We start from the raw sequence: 27166 nt of genomic DNA, 5'->3' as shown, positions 1-27166 counted from the left end.
CCCGTCTTGCACTCAGGAGGTAAGGTTTTCGGTGGCTGCACGTCAGGTAAAAAGTTGGTGCTTAAAGGGTAACCAAACACTAAATCTGCTCTATAAAAAGGTCGTCTGCTGCCACATTTTTGACAATTTAACTCGGGACGTCCCGATTCAATCACGTGATCGGAAATCGGGCCCGATCACGTGGTTGAAGACTCGATCAAAATCAGACTCCGTTGTCTGATCAGGATCGGATATTTCATTTGTTCTCATTATGATCAGAGCTTTATATTTCAATCTTATTATTCCAGATAAATACTCCACTAGAAGTCTGCATGCCATGAACAGATCACAAATGATATTCCCAGAAAACGGCAGCAGCTCAAGCAGAAGACTGATGTAAACAGTTCAATCAAGCTAGCTAGCCAATCACGGATTCAGACTTCCAGGATCAATAACTCTTTTAAAAACGCTTTAAACTGACAGCAAGGGCCTCTAAACAACAACCTCTAAAGGTATTTCAACAGTAAAAGACAGTATTTGTTTCTTTTTAATGTGAAGCTCTTCATGCTGCAGACAGATGGCTACACAGCAGCTGCTAACTGCTACATGCTAGCGGCGTGATTTAACTCCTTAGGACCCGAGCTGTCCTTTGATATGCCTGTTTGATTTATCTGACAGAGAAATAACAGTTAAGAAAATTAACTACTGTGGTAATAAAACCAAATGTGATGTCATAAAAACTTAAAAAGAAGCACATAATCTTAAAAAACAAAAAACTAATAAATGAAAATTAATAATGATATGAGCTAGTCATGAACACTCATCAAATGTTATGCTAAAACAAAGTCATAATTTATTTTTAATAATTTTAAATGAGGACAGGAATCACATTTGGTCAAAAATGTTCAATAGCTCTAAGGATGTTAAAGCTAAAGTCACTAAACTTTCTCACATGACTAATTATCACTTATATAACAAGAAAATATGATTTTTAAATAAAAAGACAATTTAACTTCAACAATGGGCGATTCTCATGAAAAGGATGCTCAAGCTCCGAGGCAGAAAAAGTCCAGAAAAGAAGAAGATTTAACACCAGAATTGTCAGTATTTAGACCATCTGCAACTCCTCAACCATTTATGCCGTCAATGTGAATCAGCTGGTTAATTGTGTAAACACACAACTATTGTTAAGTGTTAGATATCAGTGCAAAGCTGCTTTTCTTTCCAACAGAATTTACAAAAATTACTTTATTTGCATACACAGCTGATAGTCAAAAGAATGTTAGCACTGGAGCTTAAACTCAGGTGTTAAAGGGTTAAATTTGTGTTGTTATATTTATAATGTATGGTCATTTTTTTATTTAGATCACAGCTGCTACTATTGTTTGGTTGCTTTTTCTGCTAAACTTTGAAACTGAGATGCAGCGTCTTTATTTTATTGATGTATAATGTTTCCATTGCAGCTTTGATGTCAACATAGTTAAGTCATTAACATGTTTACGCACAACTTGATGCTCTTTGTAAAATACTTGTCATAACGTCACATTGGTTATGTGAGTAACAGAGTGTACCTGAGGCAGGTGCACCCCCTCAAAGGAGATGCCGTGCTCCTCAGACGACGTGGTTTCAGCGAACAGCTCCAGCAGAGTGAAGCGGTTGTCAAAGTCCATGTGCTGCTCGATGCCGTCCTGCTGGCTGAGCGACAGCAGCACGTAGGCCCGGCTGCCTGCAGGAGAAAGGGAAGGAGTCAGCGGCGCCCATCACAACCCGGCTCTTCAGGTCTCGATTAAGATGCTGTTGCAGAGACAGGAAGACCTGAACATTCAGGGTGTTGTTTTAACTTAGCATTCAGAGGCTGGTCAGCTCCAAGTTTGAAACTTTTGCTGCGTTTTCGAGACGATCAGCCAGAAGGACCGACCGCTGCCTCACGACCACATTGACTCTTTCCTGCTCTGCTCATGTTAGTCTGTAAATCAGTCGTCCTGTTAGTCTTTCTCGCTCTGTTTGGACCTGACCACTGAACTGAGCAAATAAAACAAAGTAGATATACAACACTACCTATGATAATACCAGTGTGAATGCTGTAAGCTGAATGTGAGCGCTGAAGATGCTCAAATTGAAAACGCTGAAGCTGACCGTTGAAAACGTTTAAGTTGGTAGCTGAAAATGCTGAAGCTGCTAGCAAGCTAAAATAGTAGCAAAACGCCAAATTAGCCTTTAAAACTGGTAAAAAGTCTAATTAAGCCAAAACAGCTAGCATAATGCAGAATTTTGTATCTAACCTCTAAATTAGCCTAATTAATTGAATTCGTCAAAAGAGCTAGCATGTAGCTGAAATACTTGCTAAACTCCAAACAGCCTAAAAAACTAAAAAATATAAGCCTAAATTAGCCAAAACTGCATGTAGCTGAATTTGCTCATTTTTCTGAAGACGATGGTGAAGTTTGAGCTAAATGAATCCACTTGAAGTGTTTTGTTCGTCTCACTCTGCTCCACTCTGGTGACTGGATCAAACCGACGCTCAGATTACATTCATTTACATTCAGAACTGAAAACTGACTCAAAGATGACACGTCGACTTTGAACTGCGATATTTAAAAAAACCATAAGAAGTTTTAAAAATAAAAATACAAGGTCAAGAGCCCAAAGTCTGATGAATCGTTGAATGGTTTCTGTAGTTGAAGGCGTTCTTGAACTTTTTCGTTTTCGTCTGAAATTTTTTGTTAAAAAAGGAGCTTTTGAAGATTTCATAAGTCATTTTCAATGGACTTAAAAAAGTGGTAGTTGGTTGAATAGTTTCAAAAGTTGAAGAGTTATGAAGTTTAAACTTTCGAGCACATAAAGAGCTGAATAGTTGAAGGGGTTGAAGAGCTACGAACAGACAAAAAAAGTTTGGAAGAGAAATGGATCAAACGCTCCACAGCATTCACACTATGAGCTCAGCCCGGCTCTTCCTGAAAAAAAAAAAAAAAAAAAACGCTTTTTTTGATTGGGTCTCAGATCGCCCTCAGCTGGACTGCCTCTCGCTGGACTTCCCGTTTCCATGGCAACACCACTTCCTGTTCTATGGAGCTGCCGCCATGACGGATTTGCCTTTGGTCAGACCCGCTTGACCTGCAGCTGCAGGACATCTGAAACTTTCTGTGGCCTGTAACCCTCCTGCTATCGCAGGTATGTTGATGTTGGGGTCATCTGGACCCCATCAGATAGCACAAGGGTTAAAGTGTAACTGATGAAACGCTCCACCACAGCCTCCACCTCAGACATGATTCAGTTAAAAAATAAGGAACTTCCTTTTTTATGACGCCTCGAACGTTTGCTTTAGGTTTGGTGAAGACAGTTTCATTCACAGCTCCTCCCACAGTTCTGCTAAAGGCTGTGTATACAGCTCTACTAATATACTGGGGCAAGAAAGTATTCAGTCAGCCACCAAATGTGTAGAGTTCTCCCACTTAAAAAGATAAGGGAGGCCTGTAAGTTTTCATAGGTATACATCACCCATGAGAGACAAAATGAGAAAAAAATCTAGAAAATCACATTGTCGGATTTTTAAAGAATTTATTTGCAAATTATGATGGAAAATAAGTTTTTGGTCAATAACAAAAGTTCATCTCAACACTTTATTTTCTCTCTGTTGGAAATGACAGCAGTCAAACGATTTCACAAACTGTTGCTGGTATTTTGGTCCATTCCTCCATCAGATCTCCTCTACAGCAGAGATGTTTTGGTCCATTCCTCCATCAGATCTCTTCTACAGCAGTGATGTTTTGGTCCATTCCTCCATCAGATCTCCTCTACAGCAGTGATGTTTTGGTCCATTCCTCCATCAGATCTGCTGTAGAGCAGTGATGTTTTGGTCCATTCCTCCATCAGATCTCCTCTAGAGCAGTGATGTTTTGGTCCATTCCTCCATCAGATCTCCTCTAGAGCAGTGATATTTTGGTCCATTCCTCCATCAGATCTCCATCAGATCTCCTCTACAGCAGTGATGTTTTGGGGACTTTCAACTCCCTCTAAAGCAGAGGTAGGGACCCTGGTCCTCAAGGACCACCTTCCTGCATGTTTTCCAATATACCGTGCTCTGGCATGTTCTTATTGGCTGGACACACCTGAACCAGGTAATTGTCAGGAGTAGGGACTCATGATCTGGAGACTGGCTAGGCCATTCCTGGATCCTGGGATGCTTCTTTTGAAGCCACTCTTTCATTTCCCGGGCAGTGTGTTTGGGATGGTTGCCATGGTGACAGATCCAGACACGTATCATCTTCAATGCTGATAGAAGAAGTTTTTCACTCAGAATCTGACCATACATAGCTCAATTCATTCTTTCCTTTACACGGATCAGTCGTCCTGGAAAACAGCCCAAACCCATGATGCTTCCACCGCCATGCTTTACACAAGGTATGTTGTTCTTTCTCCTCCAAACAGTAGAGTTCTTACCAAAAAGTTGCATTGTGGGTTCCTCTGACCATAGGACATTCTCCCAATCCTCTTGTGGGTCTTCCAGATATTCTCTATCAAACTTTAACGTAAGTTTGTGTAGGTGTAACTTTGGCGTAGTGTGTTACTGATGGTAGCCTTTGTTCCTTTGGTCCCAGCTTTCTGCAGGTCATTCAATGGTCCCCCCGTGTGGTTATGGGATTTTTTTGATCATGTTGACCCCACGGGGTGAGATCTTCCCCAGATGGAGGGAGATTATCAGTGATCTTCTTCCATTTCCTAATAATTTCTTCACACCACTATTGCAGATTCCGCCTTCCCAGCCTGGTGCAGGTCAACAATTTTGTTTCTGGTGTCCTTAGACAGCTCTTTGGTATTCTCCATAGTGTTTGAGGTTGTGAAGAGGTGTCTTTTTTTTATAGAAAACCAGTTCAAACAGGTGCCATTAATACAGGTAAGGAGTGGAGGACAGAGGATCCTCTGACAGAAGTAACAGGTCTGTGAGAGACAGAAAACTGGCTTGTTTATAGATGCCTAAATACTTATTTTCTACCATAGTTTGCAAATAAATTATATATTTAAAAAAAAAAAAATCAGACAATGGGTATTTCTGGGTTTTTTTTATATTAAATTTCTACGTCATCTTTAATGGATGGTGTAGGGTCAAAGGTCACCTGTCAAAACCAGTTTGATGGAAAGTATATTCCTTATCTCTCATTTGATTTAATCTTCTTTTAATCCCAGAAACTAACGAAGGACAGAAGCTTCACAATAAATTTAAGTTTAATAAACTATCGTCTTAATTGTCTTTATTTTTAGTTAGTTTAAAGCTACAGGTGGTTTAGATGTGTGCTTTACATCCACGTCGCACATGACCCGATTAGTCGACTAATCAGAAAAAATAATCTGTGATTAGTCGACTATTAAAATAGTCGTTTGATGCAGCACTAACTGACTGAATACTTTGTTGCTCCACTGTAGCTTCATTTGTAGCCCCGCCCACAATTCTCACCCTGAAATTCCACTCAGAGCTCCGCCTGTGATTCCATGTAAACATTTCCAACACACCAACCATGAATGAGAAGAATTCAGATTTTACATTTCCGTTCTGACAGGTGTGGAGCAGAAACTCAGACGTGCACTCATACTTCCTCAGAGTAGGTATGTGACAAAAATTTTCAAATTAGGTTGATTGATATTGATATTAATATCACTGGAAAAAGCTGAAAGAGACCATTCCAACGGTGTAATGATCATTAAGATAGCTCAAAGAATAAGAAAGTTATGGCCCGTTAAGTGATCAAAAATAGGGTCTAATTTATTCCTGAATTAACAGCAAAACAGTGAGTTTTGTGACCAGAAACAAAGATCAGATTCCTTAAATTGTCTTAACTTTCTCATTATTTGTCCAATCCGTGAAAGGAGGGTATTGTTGGAAAGCCAATCAAACGAACTACAAGAATTAAGTCACAAATTTGGTATTAAATCAATATTCATTTCCATATTATCAAATAATCATACAGAAACCTGCTCGCTTGCAGCCAATCAGCTTGCTAGATTTTTTCATGTGACCTCATGTTCCAGCATTCAGTTCTTGGACATGGAAGCTTGCGAATGAAAAAAACAGTACCTGCTAAGTGTTTTTTTTTTTTCATGAAATTTACAGGAGATGAAGAATACATCAACAGTAATCGACTAGTGGAAAAATTAGACAACAACTAACTTTTTTAAAAGCTGACGAGTGGTTCTGTGAAATGCAATTTTCGGCTGGAAAATTTCCTAGCTTGTACTGAACGGATTGCAAAGATTCTAAAAGCATGTAAAGAAAAAATTCTGGACTATAATATAAGTAGATGTGCTCGCATGTATACTATCCACCGATTTAGTTACGCTCGTTCTAAGAAGGAGAGAACAGCCTCACACGCAGCCCAAACAGCAGGTCTGGATGAAAGTTTCGGCGCCGAAGCTGCACAGACACGCGTGCCTACTCAGAGAAAGTTTTGCAGGAACCCTTGAAGCATGTGACCCAGACTCAGAGCTGAAGCATGCACGTGTGTCAGCATCACACCTGAGCAGCACTTCTGCAGGACTCCTAACCACCTGGGGAGCCCGTTCTTACCCGCATCATGTGAAGCGAGCGCCCGCAGCATCTTGCCAGCGCTGCGGCGCGTCTGCGTCTCCTTGTTGCAGAGCAGCTCCATCAGCAGGTTGAGGGCACCGGTCTCCTTGAAGACGCCGACGAGCGAGCCGATGCTGGCGTAGGCGCTCAGCACGTGGATGGTGTGCATGATGTTGATGGAGAAGTCGCTCTTCTTGGCCATCTGCTTCCTGGCCCGGCATACCAGGTTCTTCACGTCCTCCTCCATGTCGGACAGCTCCACCTCATCGAAGGTCACGTCTGCTGGGAACCCGCCCTCGCTGCTCTGGCCTCCGTCCGCCAGCGCGCCGCCCTGCTGATGCTCCTGCTGCTGGGGGCGCTGTGAATCCGTCTTCCTTTTGCCCAGGAGGGTGGGGCAGTTGGCGTAGACGTCCTCCGTGGACATCCACATCAGGATGTTTTCCGGCTTGGTTTCTCCAGAGGCGGAGCTGCCGGACCCACCCACGGCAGAGCTGCTGTTGCCCGTCCCACCCACCTCGCCAACGCCGCCGCCCGAGCTGGAACCATTATCCGTGGAGACCAGGCTCCAGCGAATCAGGTACTCCGTCTGGCCGTCGTGGTTGCGGCGCTGACGAATCAGCTCCTCTGGGTACGCCTGAAGCCGGGGGCCCAGTTGGACCAGCAGGTTTCCATTGCAGCGTTCACCCACCATGGTTACTATGGAGACAAGAAAACCATATAAGAAAAGAAAAAAATAAAAAGACATTAGGACGCATCAGAACAGACAACTAAAAGGTTCTGTGCGGGTCATAAACTTTAAGTGGGCGTAACTATATACTATATATAAATTCAGGTACCATCTATCTATTGGACCCGCCTGAAATAAGTGATGTGAAGTACCGGTCGGGGCATTGCAAACCTGCTCTGACCTGTTCAACAACAACAAAAGGTAGCGCGTGACCCAAACTTTAAGAGTAACAGGCCTCATCCTTCAACGGAACGGATTTTAAGCTCCAGGAAATAGTCTGACCCCGTCTTTTACGAAGTTAACTAGCAACAGTTGATATTTACGACATCAGGCCGTGAGTTTACGGCCTCCTCCGTGATGAGCTAGCTAGTTGACATGGTAACCTGTCAGTTGGGTTTGGAGTTCTGGTTAAAGCCGAATCCCCACCCCCCCACCAAACCGGACAATTTAACGGAACACGGACATCAGGTTCACTGTGGTTTAAACTACACTTTAGGGACCTCGACCGGACCGAACAGAACCTTCTGGTACCTTCGGCCCGCTGTTGAGCACAATCTCTCTTCTTAAGAACCGGTAGCGCCACGGAGAGAAGTTAGAAATCAACGGAAAAAATACTTCTCCGTCCCGGTTCGGTTGGTGCACTGACACAGATCCAGAACACCCAGATTGATGCTAAACTTCAAACTTGTTCCCGACCCGCAACTCCGGCGGAGGGGCGGGCTGATGGCGGCATGTGAGAGCGGAGAGCCGCGGCGGGCCTGCCCCGCTGACGCAGGCGCGCCCCGGTCAGCCCCAGCGACCCCGCCGCGTCGCTCCGGGCGGCTTACCCGCCGTGTCGCAGGCCTTGGCGGTCTGGCGCACTTTTCTCCTCCGCTCTGGCGCGTCGTTTCCCAGTCTGTTTCTGCGAGTCCGTTCGAGTTCCGCTCCTGCTTCTAGCCGCGGGACGCGCATCTGCGCAGTGTGACACCACCGCGTCACTCACGACTTCTTCCACAAAAGCTCATACTAGCACCACAGCGCCCCCTGCTGCTCAGGAGGACACAACAGGCACTTTCTACAGTATATATGCAGGGGTCTCAAACTCAATCACACAGGGAGCCAAAATCCAAAACACTCCTTTGGTCGCGGGCCAAACAGGATTAACATTTATTGAAGACTCTAAAACTACATTTTTTAAACTATTAAACCGTAACTAGATTTATACCATTACCTGTGATAATGCTAGTGTGAATGCTGTAAGTGGAATTTGGCTGCTGAAGATGATAGTGCTGATAGCTGTAGATGCTGAAATTGATAGCTAAAAACGCTGAAGCTGATACCTGAAAAAGCTGAAATTGATAGGTGAAAACGCTGAAGCTGATACCCAGCTAAAATATTATCTAAATGTCACATAAGCCTAAAAAACTAAAAAGAAAATTTAAGTTAGCCAAAACAGATAGCATGTACCTGAAATATTAGCTAAACTTCAAAATATCTTTAAAAACTGCAAAACCCTAAATTAGACAAAACAGCTAGCACATAAATATTAGCCTAACTCCAATACAGCCTAAAAAGATTTAAAAAGAAAAGCCTAAATTAGCCAAAACAGCAAGTGAAATATTCGCTGATCTCCAAAATAGCCTAAAAAAATGTAGTAAATGCCAAAATAGTCCATAAAGCTAGCAGAATGCCAATTTTTAAAACTTTAAAACCGTAACTTTTTAACTAAATTATGAATAATAAAAAGTCAGGAATTTTATTCCAGACTAAATCAATTTAAACCTTAAATAACTTTTATTATTTTACTCTCCATAAAAATGTTTTTGTCCAAATTATGCAAGAAATAAGCACAAGATAACATTGGACTATTAATAACAATAAAATAAAATGATCTGGAGGGCCGGATAGAATTACCTGGAGGGCCTTTGATCCACGTGTTCTATAGTATTTCTGTCCATTCTTCTTTGTTTATAGAAGTTGATATTAAAAATACAGACAAATGCATAAAAGACAAGGACAATGTGTTTTAATGTATTATTCATATCCCAGAAAAATGTTGCTTCTATTAGACCGGTGAGTTTAATGATGGCACAAACGTCTCCCAAAACATGAAAAAGTGGCTATATTCTGGATTCTAACACACAACTTATGGACAAATCTTGAAAACTGTCATTTTTCAATATCTGTTTTCAATAAAACTAAAAAAAAAGCGTGCATAGATTTATTCATGCCCTTTAGTAAATGGTCACAGTCTCTGGGAAAATGCAAAATTATATATCAGTCCAAAATACTCTAATCAAGGGATGGGAAAACTTTTTGACTTGTGGACCACAAAAGGTTTTTATATTTGACAGGCAGAGATCCATGGAGTGTTTTGGTAATCCACTTCAAAAGAGATATAAATAACAGAATGTGGATGAAAACGTTCTTTCATTTGCATAAAAACTGAATATATTGTATTTATATATTACAAAACAGAACATTTTGGAGTTTTTCATTTCAAAACTGTGTCTTTTGGTTCCACTTTAGTGTTGATTGCATCAAGCGATTGATGTCCCTATAGAGCTCTATCGCTGGGCGATTTTCACCCAAGCAAAAGTATTCACTTAATGCTCAATATGTTGCATTTTTCTGAGAGTCATGGTCCCTGAGTAAAGTCATACATGTCCCAGGGATGGGTGGACCAAAGACCAAGGCTCCAGTTTCATTAAGAATTTTTTAAGGAGTTTTTTTCTTCTCAAATTCCTCATTTTTCAGCCATTTTCAAACCTGTTTTTATTATATTTTTCCATTTTGTTACATAAACCACAGTTAAAAATTAAAAAAATAAATACTCTAATTTATCGTTTTGTGATATTTTTCACTATTTTTTGTGAGAAATACTTTTCACTGGGTGTATTATGTAAAAATAAAAGTGAAGTACCTTTTCATTTAAATGTAATTTAGTTACATAATAAATGTATAAGGAAGCTGAGATATATTTAGTATCCCAATGTTGCCTCTTCAAATCATCTACGGAAACCTACTTGACTGTAATGTATTTGACACTTAAATAAATGTATTTATATTTTGTATTTGCAAACAGAAATATCTAATAAGGTTCTCAGTAACATCTTCAGTACAGCAGGTGGCGCTAAAGTTGCTTTGCAGACAATTGAATGTCAGATTTGGGATTAATCCCAGTTCTGCTTCTTCTCACTTCAAGATAAACTACATTCAACACTAAATCTGAACATGTTTCATTCAAACTCAATTATAAGTCAAGCCCCTCATTCATGTTATTTTATAAAATTGTTTTTATTTTTTAAAGGAATAAAAATCAAAGCTTAATTAATCATATCTCACAGAAGTGAGTACCTCACATTTCTGCAGATATTCATTCATCTTTGACACACTGATAAAACCGTTTCATTTGTTTGAGACCATGTAAGACAATAAATGACTAAATATCAGTAAATTTATTCATACTTTTGCCTCTTCAGTATCCTGTATGTCTAAAGTTTGATACATTTAATTAATATATTTACAGTATATATACAATTTTTCAACATTTGAAATTTGGAAATTGTTTATTTCAAGCAACCAAAGCAGAAATTATACAGAAACAACAAAAATATCAGGAATTTGAATCTGTATAAAGACTCAAACATAGGATAATTAGTCATAAAATTGATCACAAAATACACATACTTTTAAATACACTTGTAAATGGTTACATTATTACTCTTAAACACAAATAAACATATTTGTTCATGACACAATGAATCTTTTGAATACTAGATTGTTAAAAATATCCTTAAAAATTATCCACAAAAGTTAAATTTGAGTCAAAAAGGACTCCAAGAGCCATCTTGGATTTCATATTTAGAAAATTTTCCCTTTCTGTTTATGTCGTTTTCATGCCAAAACACAGACGTTCGTGTATTTTTACCATGATAATGTAATCAGATCAATAACATCCTTTGGTCTGTTCCAAAGAAAACTCATTTTACATTTAACAGACAAATACACATGCTACCACTGAACTGACATTTAAAGCCTCATTTTATACTGCCCGGTTTGTACTATTATGATTGTAAGAGTTTATCATTTTTTCTGTCTTGTCGTGTATTGTGTGATGTCGGTCTGAGTTTCATGTGCTGTGGAGCAGGAACCTGCTGAAAAAAAACAACTTTAAACTGAGTCAGGCAGGATCGTTTATTTTAGATTTTCATGTTTAAGAAATAAAATAAAATAAAACCAACTGGACTCGACTCGAATGGACTCAGATCGATTCAAATCAAATCAAATCAGACAAAACCTTTAGCTTGACTCGAGTCGAATCGAATCGACTCAACTCAAAATGAATCAAAATCACACTAACTAAAATAAAAAAAACTTGATTTGAATCAAATCGAATCAAACCAACTCAATGAAAATAAAATACATAAAAACTAAACCAACTCGACTCGAATTGAATCAAAATAAATAAAATCAAACTAACTAAAATAAAAAAATAAAAAATAAAATAAAACAAAACTTAACTCGAATTGAATCAAATCAAATCGGATGTATAGGTAGCAGGTGTTTTAATATGGTATGGACTTTGTCCTCTGGTCTGATGAGAACAGGATCAACCAATGAGGTTTAGCGTGTTTCCATGTCAACCAGGTGAGGAGAAAACAAAGAAAAGCATGTTTGCCCACAGTGAAGCACGGTGGTGGAAGAGTCGTGGTCTGGGACTGCATGAGAGCTCACTGAGGGAAACATGAATGCTAACATGTGACAAACTGAAGCAGAACACCATTCCCTCCCTGGTGGAGGTGGAGGAGGATAAGGTACCAAATTCCCGCCAGCGCCATGACGTCATGAAGGAGTGGAAGAGGATTCCATGGATTCCATCCTCTTCCACTCCTCCATGATGAAGGAGTGGAAGAGGATGGAATCCATGGAGAGCGCTGGACAGTACAGTACATTTTCACTCGGGGTGTACTCACTATGTCGCCAAAGGTTTATATATTGATGCCTATTACAAGTTATTTTATATACTACAAAATACTCCTCAATGTGTGAATGAGTCATTTCTGCAGTTTTGTCCCATTAAAATAAATAAATATGCAGAAATGAGAGTCACTCTGGTGAGATGTTTCTTCTGGGATGGAGATGAGACTGAAAGCTTTGAAGGTTTGATTCTTTCATGGTCAGCCTGGCTCTGGATGTTGAAGGCCCAAAACAAAACTCTCTGAAAAAACACAAACTGGATCGTTAGACCAGAAGGAAACCTCCGGAACCTCCAGCAGCTGCTCCTTCAGCGGGATCTCAGGAGCTCTGGTCTCCTTCCGCTCAGGTTTCTGCAGATCTCTGAGCAACAGCGGCTCAGGGCTTTAGGACCATGGGGGAGGCATCCACTATATTTACAACACGCACACGCACGTGCGCACGCACGCCTACTGCCTCGGAGTGTAAACTTGCAGCAGCTGATGCTCTTCCACAGTCAGACGGACACCTGCTCTCTCTGCTCCATCTCACGCATCTCACTGTCACGGCGGCGGCGGCTCTGAGCGCGGCAGCGCGCGCGCGGGACACAGAGCCTCGGATGGATGCATGGACGGATGGATGGATGGACGGATGGATGGATGGATGGATGCACTGATGCAGGATCACGTGTCTCACCTTGGGAGGTGAGTATATGCATGCGCGCGCGTCCTGTCCTCTCTTGGTCTCGGGATGACGTCAGACACTGTCGGTATTCAGCTTTCATTATAAGCTTTTATCACATTATCTGTTTGCCAGCTGTAAACAGACGTGCGTGCGCGCGCGCAGGAGCGCGTATTTGCGGGATTTGCAGGCGGCTTTGCTGTGGATTATTGCGTCTGTGTGAGCGGCTCTTTCGCGGGCGGAGGAGCCGCCCGCAGACAGCAGCTGCTGCGGAGCTCTTCATCACTGTTTCCAGTCAAGAATGAATCACACTCATCATCTTCATCACCAACAGACCCTCAGATCCCTCAGAACAGCAGCTATTCCCACGGAGGCTCAGGTGGAAGAATATGCAGATATTTACACATGGGGGGGGGGGGGGTCGTAAGGTACACGGAGTATAAAACAACCAACACTTTAGTCTGACTCCGAGGACTTATGGGTAACATCTGCAGAATTCCAGGTTTCATGTCTTCACCTGATGCTTCAGAGCTCAGAGAATGAAGATCTTCAGGAATTCTGAGTGAACATGACTGCAGGAGCACACGTGTTCTCAGGCGTGTGTTCTTTGTAAAAATGTTCCTTTGTGTCATTTTCATAAAATATCACATTAGTGTGGATTTGTCAAGGATGTTTTCGTGTTGACATGTGGGTGTAGTTTTTGTAAAGACGTTCTCAGATGTAGAAGTGTTTTCTTCATAAGGATGGTCTCCAGATACAGATACAGGCGTGTCTTCTTTATAAAGAATTTCTCCAGATATAGGCGTGTCTTAATTGTAAGTAATTTCTCCAGATACAGGTGTGTCTTAATTGTAAGTAATTTCTCCAGATACAGGTGTGCCTTCTTTGTAAAGCCGTTCTCCAGGTGTCGATGTGTCTTCTGTATAAAAATGTTCTTTAATTGTGAGATCTTTTCCTTCTACGTTCTCTTCTCCTTCAGACCTCTGGATGTTTGTGGAGGACGTTGTGATGCTGCTGAAGACTTTTACTTGCTCTCCTGTCTTGCAGGAGGATTTGGTGCAGGATGTCTGACCCTTGACCTTTCTGAGAACTTCAAAGGAGGAACAAAGGAAATCCAAAGAGTCCCAGAAGCTCTGAGGAGGTATGGAGGGAGAAGGAGAAGACAGGAGATGGACAGAGGAGGTTGAAGTCTCCTACAAGCACTGGAGGACCCCACCTCGGGGGGGTCCAGGAGGAAGAGTTTCCTGCAAACAAAACGGCCTGATTGACACACATCGATTGGGGGCGGAGCCTACAGAGGCGCTGCTGCCAGCGTACACGATTCCTCACTGCCAGGGTCACGAAGGGCTGAGAGAACACAGCGGGCCTCCTCAGCTCCTCAACCCTGGGGCTCTCCTTCCTCACCAAGCTGCACCAGAACCCATCCTCAGGCCGGCGCCGGGCCTCCTGCTGTGCAGGGAAAGCCTCCTGCAGATGTGGGGGGAGGCCGGGGGAGGCGACTGCTGCGAGACCACCTTCATCGAGGGGCATGGACACGACAACTCCGCCCCCTGCTCTCCGAAGGAGGTGCTGCTTTATGCGGACTCGAAGTTTCTGGAGTATTCCGGGGAGGGGGCGAGAATTCCCTCTCTGTCGTACGACATCGACGACGATGACGACTTCCAAGAGCTGGAGGTGAGACCTAGTCTTCATGAAACCATCGACACCACTCTCTCAGGGAGGCTGGGCGTGTCTGTGAACCTGAAGACTGTGTGACAGCGATGGGGATGCATTCTTCTGAATCGTCCCTGAGGGGCGACGCAGCTCCACAAAACCGTAAACACCCCCCCCCCACCCGAACTGGGGGGGTAAATGACATCATATAGGGAGGTTAAATATTTGTCAGTCACTGATTTCGTAAATTGTCCCACTTCAACAGATGAGAGGTTTGCTAAACTTATAATGGATTTACTTTACCGTAAGAGACAGAAAAATGACTCCAGGAAATCCTATTGAATGACTTTTAAAGAATTTATTTTGATGAATAAGAAGCTTCTATAAACAAGTCCGAATTCTGTCCCTCACAGACCTGTGACTTCTTCTGAGGCTCTTCTGTCCCCAACTTGGTACCTGTTTTAATGTCACCTGTTTAAACGGTGAGACACCCGTCCACACTCTTAACCCTTTAACACCCGACGACGCCTAAATAACAGATGATCTTTGATCCTTCTTGACTGTTTATATCAGGAGTCTGTAACCTGGAGCTCCAGATCCACATGTGAATCTTTCATCTCTCCATGGAGGATCCTCAACCAAACATTAAATCAGTCATAGAGATGCTGAACCAGACATGTCGACCGTCAGTCAGCAGCTCCCCCAAAACAAAACTACCTACAGAAAACAAATAAACAAATCCTTCAAACTAAGACCATCAACCTCAAACTAAAACAACAAAACCCAGCAGTAAGACTGCAAAGAGGGAAAAACGAACAGAAAATGAATAAATATAAGAAAAATAAAGGAGAAATAAAATAGATTTTTTTTTAAAGTAAGGATTACTTAATTAGCAGTGATTTAATTTAGATTAGTTAAATGTATAAATTGATGCTGCACAACATTGGTTGTTAGCTGCACTGAGATGATCCTGTTTGGTACAGAACATCTTTTATTTTGAAAAGAAGTTATTTGAGCTTCAACCAAAGTAAAAAAAAAAAAAGAAAAAAAAAATCACATTTTGAGAGTTGCTATGCTCTATTTATACTTTTGCTTCTGTCCGTCATAATTCATAGTTATTGTTAAAAAGAAGGCCATGAATGCAAACCCAAACTTCTTAAAAGCTAAAGTAAATCTATGCGGCTCCTTCTCGGTTTTGATCAGTAGAAATCGAGCCCAAATGGTTCTTTTACTGTGAAAGGTTGCCGGCCCCTGGTTTATATGATCAAGCAGCTGATTCTCACTGGGTTCTGGGTAATTGGTAGTTAAAAACGTTAAAAACGTCAGGTGGATGATTGCGTCTGTGTGAGCGTCGCTTTCACAGAAAGAATGTCAACATTGAAGCTAAAGCTTTGCTGTAAAAAGGGTTAAACAGCAGACTGCAACACTCCAGCATGACCAAGACCAAAGAGCTGTCGAAGGACACCACAGGGACAAAATTGAGGTTTTTGTGTCAAAAAATTGAGTGAGAATGTGACTGTATATGAGAACTGGACCAAGAGAATGTGATGTCATCCATAGAAAATGACTTGCTTCCGGTTCCAACCGAATGAAGTCGATTCAGTCACCATCTTTTTGCGATACAATCATCGCCATGTTGGAACCAGATGTGGTCAGTAAACAGAGATTGGTCTATATTTCTATCTGTCCAATCAGGAGAAAACATGTTTGAAGACCACACCCCTTCCAGAGAAAGCTGGTTGGTTAGAATCTGTCATTCAAACAATCAAACGCCGAATGTTCAATGCGAGACCACCTACTTTTACCCTTTTTAATGTCTTAGTTTGCAGGATTTGTTTGTTTTCTGTAGGTAGTTTTGTTTTGGGGGAGCTGCTGACTGACGGTCGACATGTCTGGATCAGCAGTCTCCATGACTTATTTCATGTTTGTCTGAGGAGCCTCCATGGGGAGATAAAAGATCCACACGTGGATCTGGAGCTGCAGGTCGCCGACCTCTGTCTTATACAGTCAATGACAACCCGACTGAAACTCACTACAGCTGATTTTCTACCACAGAGGGCCGAGAAAATGAGTGTTTCTGCCTCTGCTGAGGACACTTTTGGCAAAACGCTCAAAAATAGGGAAGTAGAAGCAGATAGATCTAAATAAGACAGAATGTGATTTTTCAAAAGAATCTGCTGTTTTATGTCCATTTTTAGAATGTCTGACTGATAAGAGGACTCACCTTTACACACAAATGTCTACAGTCGTTGAACGAGAAGGAGATGAAAGGAGATGGAGAGAGAGAGCATCTGTTCATGTGACCTCTGGAATGAATGAGATCAGTGAGATATTTCTCGTCTCCAGCGTTACAAACTTGATAAGTTAGCGGTTGACAAGAAGCTAATCATGGTAATTAACATGATGTCATGTTGTGGACGTTCCGCCCCTCTTTTCCACCTCTCTTGTGTTCTCCTCCCTCCCTGGCTCTGGATGTTGCGTTCAGGGACAGCTGGAGTTTAGAGCCCGCCTTGCTGGGTGCCACAGAAACCTCGTGTTTCACAGATGTCAGAGCATCTTTGAGGGCATGTTTCATGACTCACAGATGCTGGAGTTACCTGCCCCTCTGAGCTGCAGCTGTTGCTTCAGGGGCATCCCTTCAGCAGTCTCAAGTCTCTGCAGTCTCCGGTCTGTTGATCTTCGTTCCATTTCTCACCTATGCTCATGAGCTCTGGGTCGTGACTGAAAGAACGAGATCCCGACTACAAGCAGCTGAAATGAGTTTCCTCCGGAGGGTGGCTGGGCGCTCCCTTAGAGAAAGGAGGAGAAGCTCGGTCACCCGGAGGGAGCTCGGAGTAGAGCCGCTTCACCTCCATATCCAGAGGAGACATCTGATCCGGATGCCTCCTGGACGCCTCCCTCGGAGGTGTTCCGGGCATGTCCCATTGGGCGGGAAGACCCAAGACACCCTGGAGAGACTATGTCTCTCGACTGGCCTGGGAACGCCTCGGGGTCCCCCCAGAGGAGCTGGAGGAAGTGGCCGGGGAGAGGGAAGTCTGGGTATCTTTGCTTAATGGATGGATGGAGCTGACCTTTTTTCCATTCCATGATATTAAGTCTTTTCTATGAAAGTTTGAACTTTGAGAGTTTTAACAGGAGAGAAAAATGTATAAATGTTCCTGACAGTCAGACAAAAGTGTACAAAGTGTGTAGTGATGAGTTTTGCAGGCTTGAATCTTTTATTTCACCAATTGTGGGTTATTTATGGATATATATTCCCTGCCATAAACGAGGGAACACTGCGGTAAGATCAGGGGTGTCAAACTCAGTTTTGGTCCAAAATCCAAAACACGCTTCAGTTCGCGGGCTGAACAGGATCAACAATTATAGAACACTCTAAAACTACATTTTTAAAACTTTAAAACTGTAGCTTTTTAACATAATTATGAAATAGATATATATCATTACCTGTGATAATGTTAGTGCGAATGCTGTCAGATGAATTTGGCCGCTGAAGATCCTGAAATTGATAGCTGAAAACACTGAAGCTGATAGTTGAAATATTAACTAAATGCCAAATTAGCCTGAAAAAAAAACAAAACAGGGCTGCACGGTGGCGCAGTGGTTAGCGCTCTTGCCTCACAGCGAGAAGGCCCCGGTTCGAATCCCGGCTGGGACCTTTCTGTGTGGAGTTTGCATGTTCTCCCCGTGCATGCGTGGGTTTTCACCGGGGACTCCGGCTTTCTCCCACCGTCCAAAGACATGCTTCACAGGTTAATTGGTGACTCGAATTTGCCCCTAGGTGTGAATGTGAGAGTGGATGGATGTGTGATTGAGGCCCTGAGACAGACTGGCGACCTGTCCAGGGTGAACCCCGCCTTCGCCCATCAGTAGCCGGGATAGGCTCCGGCACCCCCGCGACCCCGAAAGGGAAGAAGCGGTCAAGAAGATGAATGAATGAATGAAAAACAAAACAAAACTAGGGTTAGCCAAACAGCTAGCATGTAGATAAAAAATAGTTAAACTTCAAAATACCCTAAGAAGCTGAAAAAAAGATTAAATTAGCCAAAACAGCTAGCATGTAGCTAAAATGTTAGCTAAACTCTAAAACAGCCTAAAAATATCTTAGTAAGTCCCGAAATAGTCCAAAAATTTAGCAGAATGCCAATTTTTTAAACTTTAAAACCGTAACTTTTTAGCATAATTATGAATAATAAAAAGGCAGGAATATTATTCCAGAATAAATCAACTTAAACCTTAAATAACTTTAATATTTTACTCTCCATAAAAATATATTTTGTCAAAATTATAAAAGTTAGAAATGAGTTCAAGATAACATCGGGTCATTAATAATAATAAAATAAAATGATCTGAAGGGCCGGATGGAATTACCCAGGGGCCGGATCCGGCCCCCGGGCCTTGACTTTGACTAATAAGGGTTAGATTATTCAAAACTATGGAGCTAATAACGCCTGAACTGTATTTAGTTTCCTCATCTGACCTTCAAATCTAATTCAACTTTGAAACTTCTTTTACATCATCTTTGTCCTCATGTCCGGCTCCATATTGAACAGAACCTCAGTGGTTTCTCTGGTCCACCAGTACTCGTTTGAGCTGTCAGCTTCATGTGAAGTGATTGTTACCTGTGTGTCTGATCAGAGCGACTACTCCAGCGAATCAGAGAGCGAGGACGCCTTCCTGCTGCTGCCTCCCAGAGACCACCTGGGCCTCAGCGTCTTCTCCATGCTCTGCTGTTTCTGGCCTCTTGGCATCGCCGCCTTCTACCTGTCCCACGAGGTGAGTTCCTCTCTGTAGTTGTCCTGAAAAGCAGCAATTATCAGCTGGAGTTTGGTGAAAGTCAGAACTCTGAATCGGCAGCAGGTTTTGGGATCAGACTCACTGCAGGCCTGCATGAGTCATGCTATCAGTCACAGCATTACTCACACTCGCATGAGGAACGCTACACTCTGGATCACAGGAGGTTGTGTTTTTGGCTTCTGTCAAACATTAAAAAAATAAACAAAAGAGGGATGAATGTAGAGCCGTCGAGCCACTCTGCTGCAGTTCCTTCTTTTCTCCTGCTGTCAACTTAGACAGCACCTACACACAGCCTTATGTAACGGAGCTGCAGTCAGCCGGAGGAGGACGAGCATTCACTGCTTTGGTTCTCCTGCGTGGAAACAAGAGAAAACCACCACGGTCTGTTGGTCAGTCAGAATTAAACCTGTTGAGTTCAATAAATCTAAAACGTGTTTAGTAGATTCGGCTACACACGATCAAGTGACCTCTTCCAATGAAAAGTCTGGAGCAAAATTTACCAGATTTTCACCGCTTTGACATTTCACATCAAGACTCTTCCAGCTGTAGATGGTGGACATGTGCTAGTAAATAGTTAAAAAAGAAGTAGCCCCCTCCCTGTTTGTCCAGTGTGAACATATGCTCAATATTAAAATTCAAGAATTAGGGCGTGTTAAAATGCATGTCACATCCCCGTGTAAATACAGTATAACGGTGAGTTGTCCTCATTAAGATAGTAGCAAAGTGTGGGGAACATACAGAGAACACAGCTTTTGGTGGAGGTAGCATAATGGTGTGGGTCTTAGTCTTTCTCACTAGACAAAGGACGCTAGTCATGGTTTGAGTTGACCTTTGTGAAGAATCCAATACTAGCGTCTTTAACCATATGCCTCATTTCCAGACCGGACCGGACCGGTGCGGTATTTTAAATATTTCCCTTATAAAATTGACCCATTAGAACAGACCAATTCGTACAATGTTTGGGCTCCAGTTGGTTGTAGGTCCATAGAAAAATGGAAGAGACCAGTTAGGGCGGAGCTACTGGCGTCACATAATGAAACCCACTGATTGGGGGAAAGAGATTACGTCAACAGAAAGTCGGCTTTTCCCGACTCAAGGCCTCAGACTGTTGAGACTTTGGATGTTTCGTCTATAGAGTGTTGAGGCTTCAGATGGTTCGTCTATTGAGTGTTGAGGCTTCAGATGGTTCGTCTTTAGACTGTTGAGGCTTCAGATGGTTCGTCTATTGAGTGTTGAGGCTTCGGATGGTTCGTCTATTGAGTGTTGAGGCTTCAGATGGTTTGTCTTTAGACCGTTGAGGCTTCAGATGGTTCGTCTATTGAGTGTTGAGGCTTCGGATGGTTCGTCTATGGGCCGTTGATGCTTTTGATTGGATCCTATTCAGGCTGTTTTGACTTTGGGTGGTTTGTCTTTAGCTGTTAAGGCTTCTATTTGTTTCAGGGACAAACTGTTGAATTTTTTTTTTTTTTTTTTCAGTCATCCAATCTGCCCGTCACCAAAGCAGAGTCAGAACAAAACTTGGCAGAGAAGATTTGGCAAATGTTTCATGAGACCAACTCACACAAATACATGTTCCTTATAAACCTGTTCCCACTTCAAAGGTAAATAAAGAAGATTTCAAGATTCACTGCTAAAGGAACTGTTACAAAAAATATTTACCAAACACAGATGAACCTTCTGTCCCTCCTTACTTTTATTGGCAGAGATTAAATAATTTTAAACGCAGCATCTGCATCCTGCAGCTGAAGGAGCTGCTCTTCAGCAGAATACTGAATGGAGAGGACGACTGCTGCTGTTCTCATGGACCTGACATTTCAAACCCTCTTTCTCAAGCGGCTGAATCTTACAGCCAAACAGTGAACCTGATTTCCTGTTTGAAGTTTGTCAAATCCAAGATCTTCACCCCACAAAAAATGAGGGTTATGTGCAGAAGTGTGGATCGCTGGGGCACTCTTTTCTCTCCACGTTTATCATCCTGGGTCAGGTTTCCAGACCAGGTTTGCCACGTCTGGAAACCTGACCCAGGATGATAAAACGTGGTGAGGGTAAAGGTGTGGATGTTTGGGGGGAGGGGGCAGGCTCAGGAGGGCTTCGGCTTGAGGCCTGTGCGTGCGTTGTTCCTCTTCAAGGCCCTCGGTCACGTGGCTCCGGCTTTATCTGTTGCGGATGTAGTTTCCATGGCAACTACAACTCCAGCTCCAAAAGGAAACAGGCTTGTTACCATTGGCAACACTTCCCACACAAAACCCACCAGTGAAGAGCAGAGCTCAGAAGCAGGATGAAGAGGAAGAGGAGGAGGTTAAGTGGAACAGAGAAGTGATCCTCATCTCCACCAACATCTGCAGCAGCTTCAGCTTCCCGCCGCCGGCACACGGCAAAGCCGAGCCAATAAGATCCAGGTCTGCAGACACAAACGTGGTCCACCTTCAGTGGGTTTCAATTTGGTCGCAAATAGGAGTTTTAGCTCACAGCGTTCTCCATTTTTTTAAATTTCAGGTTCTCCGTCTGGTTCAGCTGGGTTTTGGATTTTGGTCATGTTTTGGTTCTGTTCTACGGTGTTTTAATTTTAATTAGGCATTTTAATGATCCATCCTCCTCCTTCGTCTCCATCCTTTGGGTCCAGCACCTTTCCTGACTGAATGTTTCTGTCTCATTAAAGACCCACTCCAATGAACATGGTATTGTGTCATTTTTATCATGATGGAGGACATATATTTACATTTACATTTCTGAGCATTTCTTCATTCAAATCGTTGTAAATCAGAAGCAATTGAAAATTTTGGGGAAAATATTGTTTTTTTAACGTAAACTCTACAATCACCTGCTCCCCCCATTCTGATGCATCCACTTGCAGACAAATAGATCCATGTCGTCAGAACTGTACGTCTAGATGGCTCCAATTTTGCTTGTCGGTTTTGTTGCACTGCTAATTTTAACCTAGGGTGATTAGGAGCGAGCAGGAGAACTAAGGGATGATGGGAAATGAGTGTAACCTTACTTTACACACAAAAAACTAGAAACTCAGATATGAATTTCTAATGAACTCCTGTCACTCTGCAGAAATCGTACTAGAAAACGACAGTTATTTTTTAAAAAATTGGCCCAAAAATGTCACATTCTTAAAGGGGAACCAAACCCTAAATCAACTTTTGACTTCTATCAATGGGGCTTTAAAAGGGCAGTATGTTGGTCGTTGCCATAGACTGTATATAAAATTTTTACAGTCTATGGTCGTTGCTGAACTTCATGAAAATACTCAAAAACCGTCTGTGTTCTGCCCCCTACAGGTTGAAACGAGGTATTACAGTTGAATTTTGTGATTGGCCAACTGGTGCAAGTACCAGAAATTTGACGTCTTCCTGCTCTCCAGCTCCAGGATAAAAGCCCCGCCCATCTTTGATTCTGATTGTCGTTAGCGTGTTAGCGTTAGCATGGCTCCTAGAATTACCTTCAGTTGTCAAAAATCTACTGGCTTACTCAACTTTCCAGCACAGTCCACATCATGGTGTCCGAACAACAAACACATCGACTGGACTCTGGGCTCAAACAAAATTACCTGGAGTGGGCCGGCCCTTATTGACCGACAGATTACATAAGAGACATTCTGGCAACAGATAGTAACTGCCAGCAGAACCACTGGAACAGTGTTTACTGTGTTATCTAGTTCATAATTATGTTAGAAACATACGGTTTTAAAGTTTTAAAAATGTACTTTTAGAGTGTTCAATAAATAACTATCCTGTTCGTCCCGCGACCTCAGGTGTGTTTTGGATCTGGGCCCCTTGTGCGCTTGAGTTTGAGACCCCTGTTTATAGCATCTCCCATAGAAACAACGAATTACAAGCAGAACAAAAAAGTTCCTCCCTTTTAAACAAACTTATCAACTGATTAACACCATTTTTAATTTACTGTAAAATATCACTTATTTATCTCAAATGATTAGAAAACTTTTTTTCAGTTAATTATCTCTTTTAACACAAAACATTTTTAGAATCAAATAATACACATTAGAGTTGCATTTGACGGCAGCTACAGTGTTCTTAGTGGTCTTTTAATCAACCATGTCCCATCATCCCTCTGGTTGCTCTCTCTTCCTGTTCAACAAAAATGGCGAGCAATATTGATGCTACAAACAGGCAGACGGCTAGATCCAAATACCGCAGGTTTATTGAGCAGAAGGTTTCAACCACAACGATAAATCCGTGAAGCTAGGGCAGGGTCAGGCAGGCAGAGGTCAAACACGAACTTTGGAGTTTCAGAGATCAGACTTTGGATATCATAGTGCATGTCAGAGTCAGAGAAGAACCGGGTCAGGTAAACAGAAGATCAGGTTTAGAGATGGACGCTCGGTAATGCACGCTCCAACAATACTTCGCACTGATCAAGGCTTAAGACTCAGGTGGGTAATTGTAGTTGAGAGTCAGGTGAGTGCTATCCAGGAACTGTGTGCTGGGGCTGCTGGGAGATGAAGTGCGTTAGTAGTCCAGAGATAACCAAAGGGGGGAAACAGTTCTGACTCATGACAATTGGGACTGTAAGCCGTTCAGTTCTGATCCAGATTCCAGCTCAGACGAGGAAATCAAAGACGTTCATGGATCTATTTGTCTACAATTTGTCAAAATGGGGCGGAGCAGGGAGCTTGTGGCCCCGCCCATCATATTTTCTACGTCACAAATATAATTTTTTGTCAAACCGTATTTTTTCATCTGTTCCTGATTTACAACAATTTGAATAAATAAATACTCAGAAACACAATTTTGATCTTAATACGTCTTCTACTGCAGTAAAATTCTATTATAAAACCAGAATATCCTCAACGATCGGTTTCATCAGACATGAACGCTGTGTCCCGTCACGCTTCAGTCTGAGACGTTTTAATGGGTTCTCTCTTCCAGGCCTGTAGGGAAATAAGGACTCGCTGACCCAGGTTTCCCTCCATCCCAGAATAATCTTGTTTGTTTACACAGCTGCTTGACATCTGATTCGTCAGCAGGTTTGACCGAGTCTAATTGGAAATGAAGTGACGGTTATGGGGGCCGTTTCCTGTCAGTGTGATGGCCGATAATGAGGTTTCCACAGTTAATTAGTCTCATCAGCTGAGTGACCTGACATATCTCTTAGTGTCAGCCCCCGCCCAGCAGGGTCTCCACCGTTTCCTCCCATGAGGGCTTCAATCCCAGGATGTTTGTGTTCATCAGAAATCACATGAAAGATTCAGAGGATGCGAGGAAACTATCCGGTTCAGACTCACACATCTCTCTTAAAAATACAACCCAATGCGCTTTTTAACCAGCTACAGCAGGAGTGTCGAACTCAATCACACAACGGGCCAAAATCTAAAACACACCTTAAGTCGCGGGACGGACAGGATAAACATTTATTGAACACTCTAAAACTACATTTTTAAAACTTTAAAGCTGTAACTTTTGAATATAATTATGAACTAGATATATAGCACTACTTGTGATAATGCTAGTGTGAATGCTGTAAGCTGAGTTTGGCTGCTGAAGATGCTGAAACTGATAGCTGAAATCACTGAAGCTAATAACTGAAAACGCTGAAGCTGATAGCCAGCTAAAATATTAGTTAAATTTGAAATTAGCTTAAAAAAAAAAACTTAGCTCAGCCAAAACAGCTAGTATGTAGCTGATAAAGTAAAACTCCAAAACAGCCGAATAAACTTTTTATTAAAAAAAGCCCATATTAGCCAAAATAGCTACCATGTAGCTGAAATATTTGCTAAACTCCAAAATATCCTAAAACAATTTTAGTAAGCCCTGCGACGGACTGGCGACCTGTCCATGGTGAACCCCGCCTTCGCCCGTCAGTGGCCGGGATAGGCTCCAGCACCCCCGTGACCCCGAAAGAGAAGTAGCGGTCAGGAAGATGGATGAATGAATTTTAGTAAATGCCCAAAATTGTCCAAAAAGCTAGCAGAATAATGATTTTTAAAACTTTAAACCTGTAACTTTTTAACATAATTCTGAATAATAAAAATGCAGGAATATTATTCCAGAATAAATCAACTTAGACCTTAAATATTTTCTATATTTTACTCTCCATTAAAATATATTTTGTCAAAATTATACAAGTTAGTGATGAGTACAAGATAACATCGGGTTATTAATTAATCCGGCCCCCGGGCCTTGACTTTGACACATATGAGCTACAATGAAGCCTGGAACTGGTTCCGACCAGATTTGACCCAGACCTGCTGCTTTCTTCTTTGGGAGTTTCCTGTTTTACTTCCATTCTTGTTTTCGTGTTCTCGTTAGCATCCTCTGCTAGCATTTTGGGTTTTGATGTGTCCTCCTCTGTTTCTCCCACAGACCAACAAGGCGGTGTCCAAAGGAGACTTCCACCTGGCCAGCTCCAGCTCCAGGCGGGCTCTGTTCCTGGCCGTACTGTCAATCACCATCGGCACAGGTATCTACGTGGGCGTGGCCGTGGCGCTAATAGCCTACTTCTCCAAGAACCATCAGTGGTAGCGGGACGTTGAAGGGCGTTTCCACATCCTCACCTCCTTCTGCTGCTGGCGGTGTTGGATCACCGCGGACAGCTTTATAACGTCACGCACACCTCTGGACCAACCGGATCGAAGCGTGGATGGAGGCGGTTCTTCCACGAACTTCCTTAAAAGTTCATCAAGGTTGGTTGAGCAGGAAAGAAGTCGGACTCTTTCAGGAGGTTCCAGGTCTCCAGACAAACTCTGAAAATGATCTGAAGACGCCACGGACCAGAACTCCTGTTGTAAAGTAGAACATTTCCATCTAAAATGTTTTTCTCATGAACATTTCTTAATGACAAGTCACTGGACTTAAACGATGACATCACTGATCAGACAGCAGCCTCGCCTCTTCTGACGCCTTCTGACAATCTTTTATTTTGAAATACAGGAAGTCCACCCCGTTCTGTTGTTTTTTCAAACAATAAAATCTGCATTTTTTCCCCATCTCTTATATATTAAGAAGAAAATAAACACATTCTGTGGGCTTTTATTCTGCTTTTCACAAACATTAAAAAAGCTAAAGAATAAAATAAAGTTTACCTTTATTTGTACAGTTTGATTTTAAATGGTTTAACCTTTGATTCAAAATTAAATTTAAATGTTGAACTGAGATTTTTTTCCTTTAGAGATCCTTCTGTTTTCCGCTGACTGTACAGAAGGACTTTTGCTGATTGGCCGGTCTGTTTAAATAAAGCTCCAATAAAGAAAACATTGGAAACTGTCAGTCGTCATGGTTTCTTCGGAGGGAACCTGCAGCTCTGCGGTGTCAGCTCCACATGTCTTATTTCTGTCATTATTGTGGTTGAACGTTTATAATTACGGTATTTGGACGGTCAAGAGTTCAAACTGAGGCCGAGTTAAACCAAAGACTCTTAAAATTGAAACAGTATTCAGGGGTTGGATTGGGGGCTAAATCAACAAATGGTTCCGGAGTGCGGCAGTGTCTGCAGCTCACCACTCCCCCAGTGAAATATGGAGAGAAATAAGTATCACCCCAATTTGTGCGTGCGTAAATCTTGATTTGTAACTCATACATTTGTGCACAAGTAAAAAAAGAAAAGTTGCATTACCTGTCATAATGCTAGAGTTATTGCTTTTTGTTGAAAGTAGTCGCTGGAGACGATGAAGCTTTTTGCTGAAAATGGCACAATTAGCTTTGATTGCTGAAGGGATTTGCTGAAAATACTAAAGCCATTAGCAAAATGTTAAATTTGCTTAAAAAAAAATGTTGTTAAAGAACTATGAAAGAGCGCTGAAGTTGACCTAAATTGCTAAAAAAAATCTCTAATACATGCTAAGTGCAAAAACATGTATTGTGTTGCTTAAA

The 27166-nt window shown here is 42.1% G+C and overlaps 2 protein-coding genes across 7 annotated transcripts in view; one reads left to right on the top strand and one right to left on the bottom strand.

The window, feature by feature from the left end:
• The window catches only part of LOC112162120 (cullin-9), a 28522-nt gene extending 20226 nt beyond the window's left edge, over positions 1-8296 (bottom strand). For 3 of the 5 annotated variants that reach the window (XM_024297781.2, XM_024297783.2, XM_024297784.2), the window contains exons 1-3: positions 8093-8296; positions 6539-7234; positions 1551-1705 (exon numbers count right to left, since the gene is read on the bottom strand). In XM_024297781.2, the coding sequence (XP_024153549.1) occupies positions 1551-1705; positions 6539-7234; positions 8093-8216 (975 nt within the window). In that variant the 5' untranslated portion in view covers positions 8217-8296. Of the gene's footprint in view, positions 1-1550; positions 1706-6538; positions 7235-7446; positions 7605-7796; positions 7948-8092 lie in introns of those variants that run through there. The other 2 variants (XM_024297786.2, XM_024297785.2) reach the window with 2 other exon arrangements.
• Positions 8297-12555: 4259 nt separating this feature from the next.
• On the top strand, positions 12556-26324 carry LOC112162200 (synapse differentiation-inducing gene protein 1). 2 transcript variants are annotated; one of them, XM_024297932.2, is made up of 4 exons: positions 12556-12904; positions 13929-14555; positions 19173-19310; positions 20808-20966. In XM_024297932.2, exons 2-4 carry the CDS (start codon positions 14025-14027, stop codon positions 20934-20936), a joined length of 798 nt encoding a protein of 265 aa, XP_024153700.1. In that variant the 5' UTR covers positions 12556-12904; positions 13929-14024; the 3' UTR covers positions 20937-20966. The 2 variants fall into 2 exon arrangements, with proteins under 2 accessions (XP_024153700.1, XP_024153699.1); XM_024297931.2 differs by lacking the exon at positions 20808-20966 and adding an exon at positions 25661-26324 and having other exon boundaries at positions 12604-12904.
• Positions 26325-27166: the final 842 nt, after the last annotated feature.

This window comes from Oryzias melastigma, linkage group LG15, assembly GCF_002922805.2.
Source record: "Oryzias melastigma strain HK-1 linkage group LG15, ASM292280v2, whole genome shotgun sequence".
NCBI lineage: Eukaryota > Metazoa > Chordata > Actinopteri > Beloniformes > Adrianichthyidae > Oryzias > Oryzias melastigma.
The sequence above is the reverse complement of the archived record's forward strand: the minus strand, read 5'-3'. Positions and strand labels throughout refer to the sequence as shown.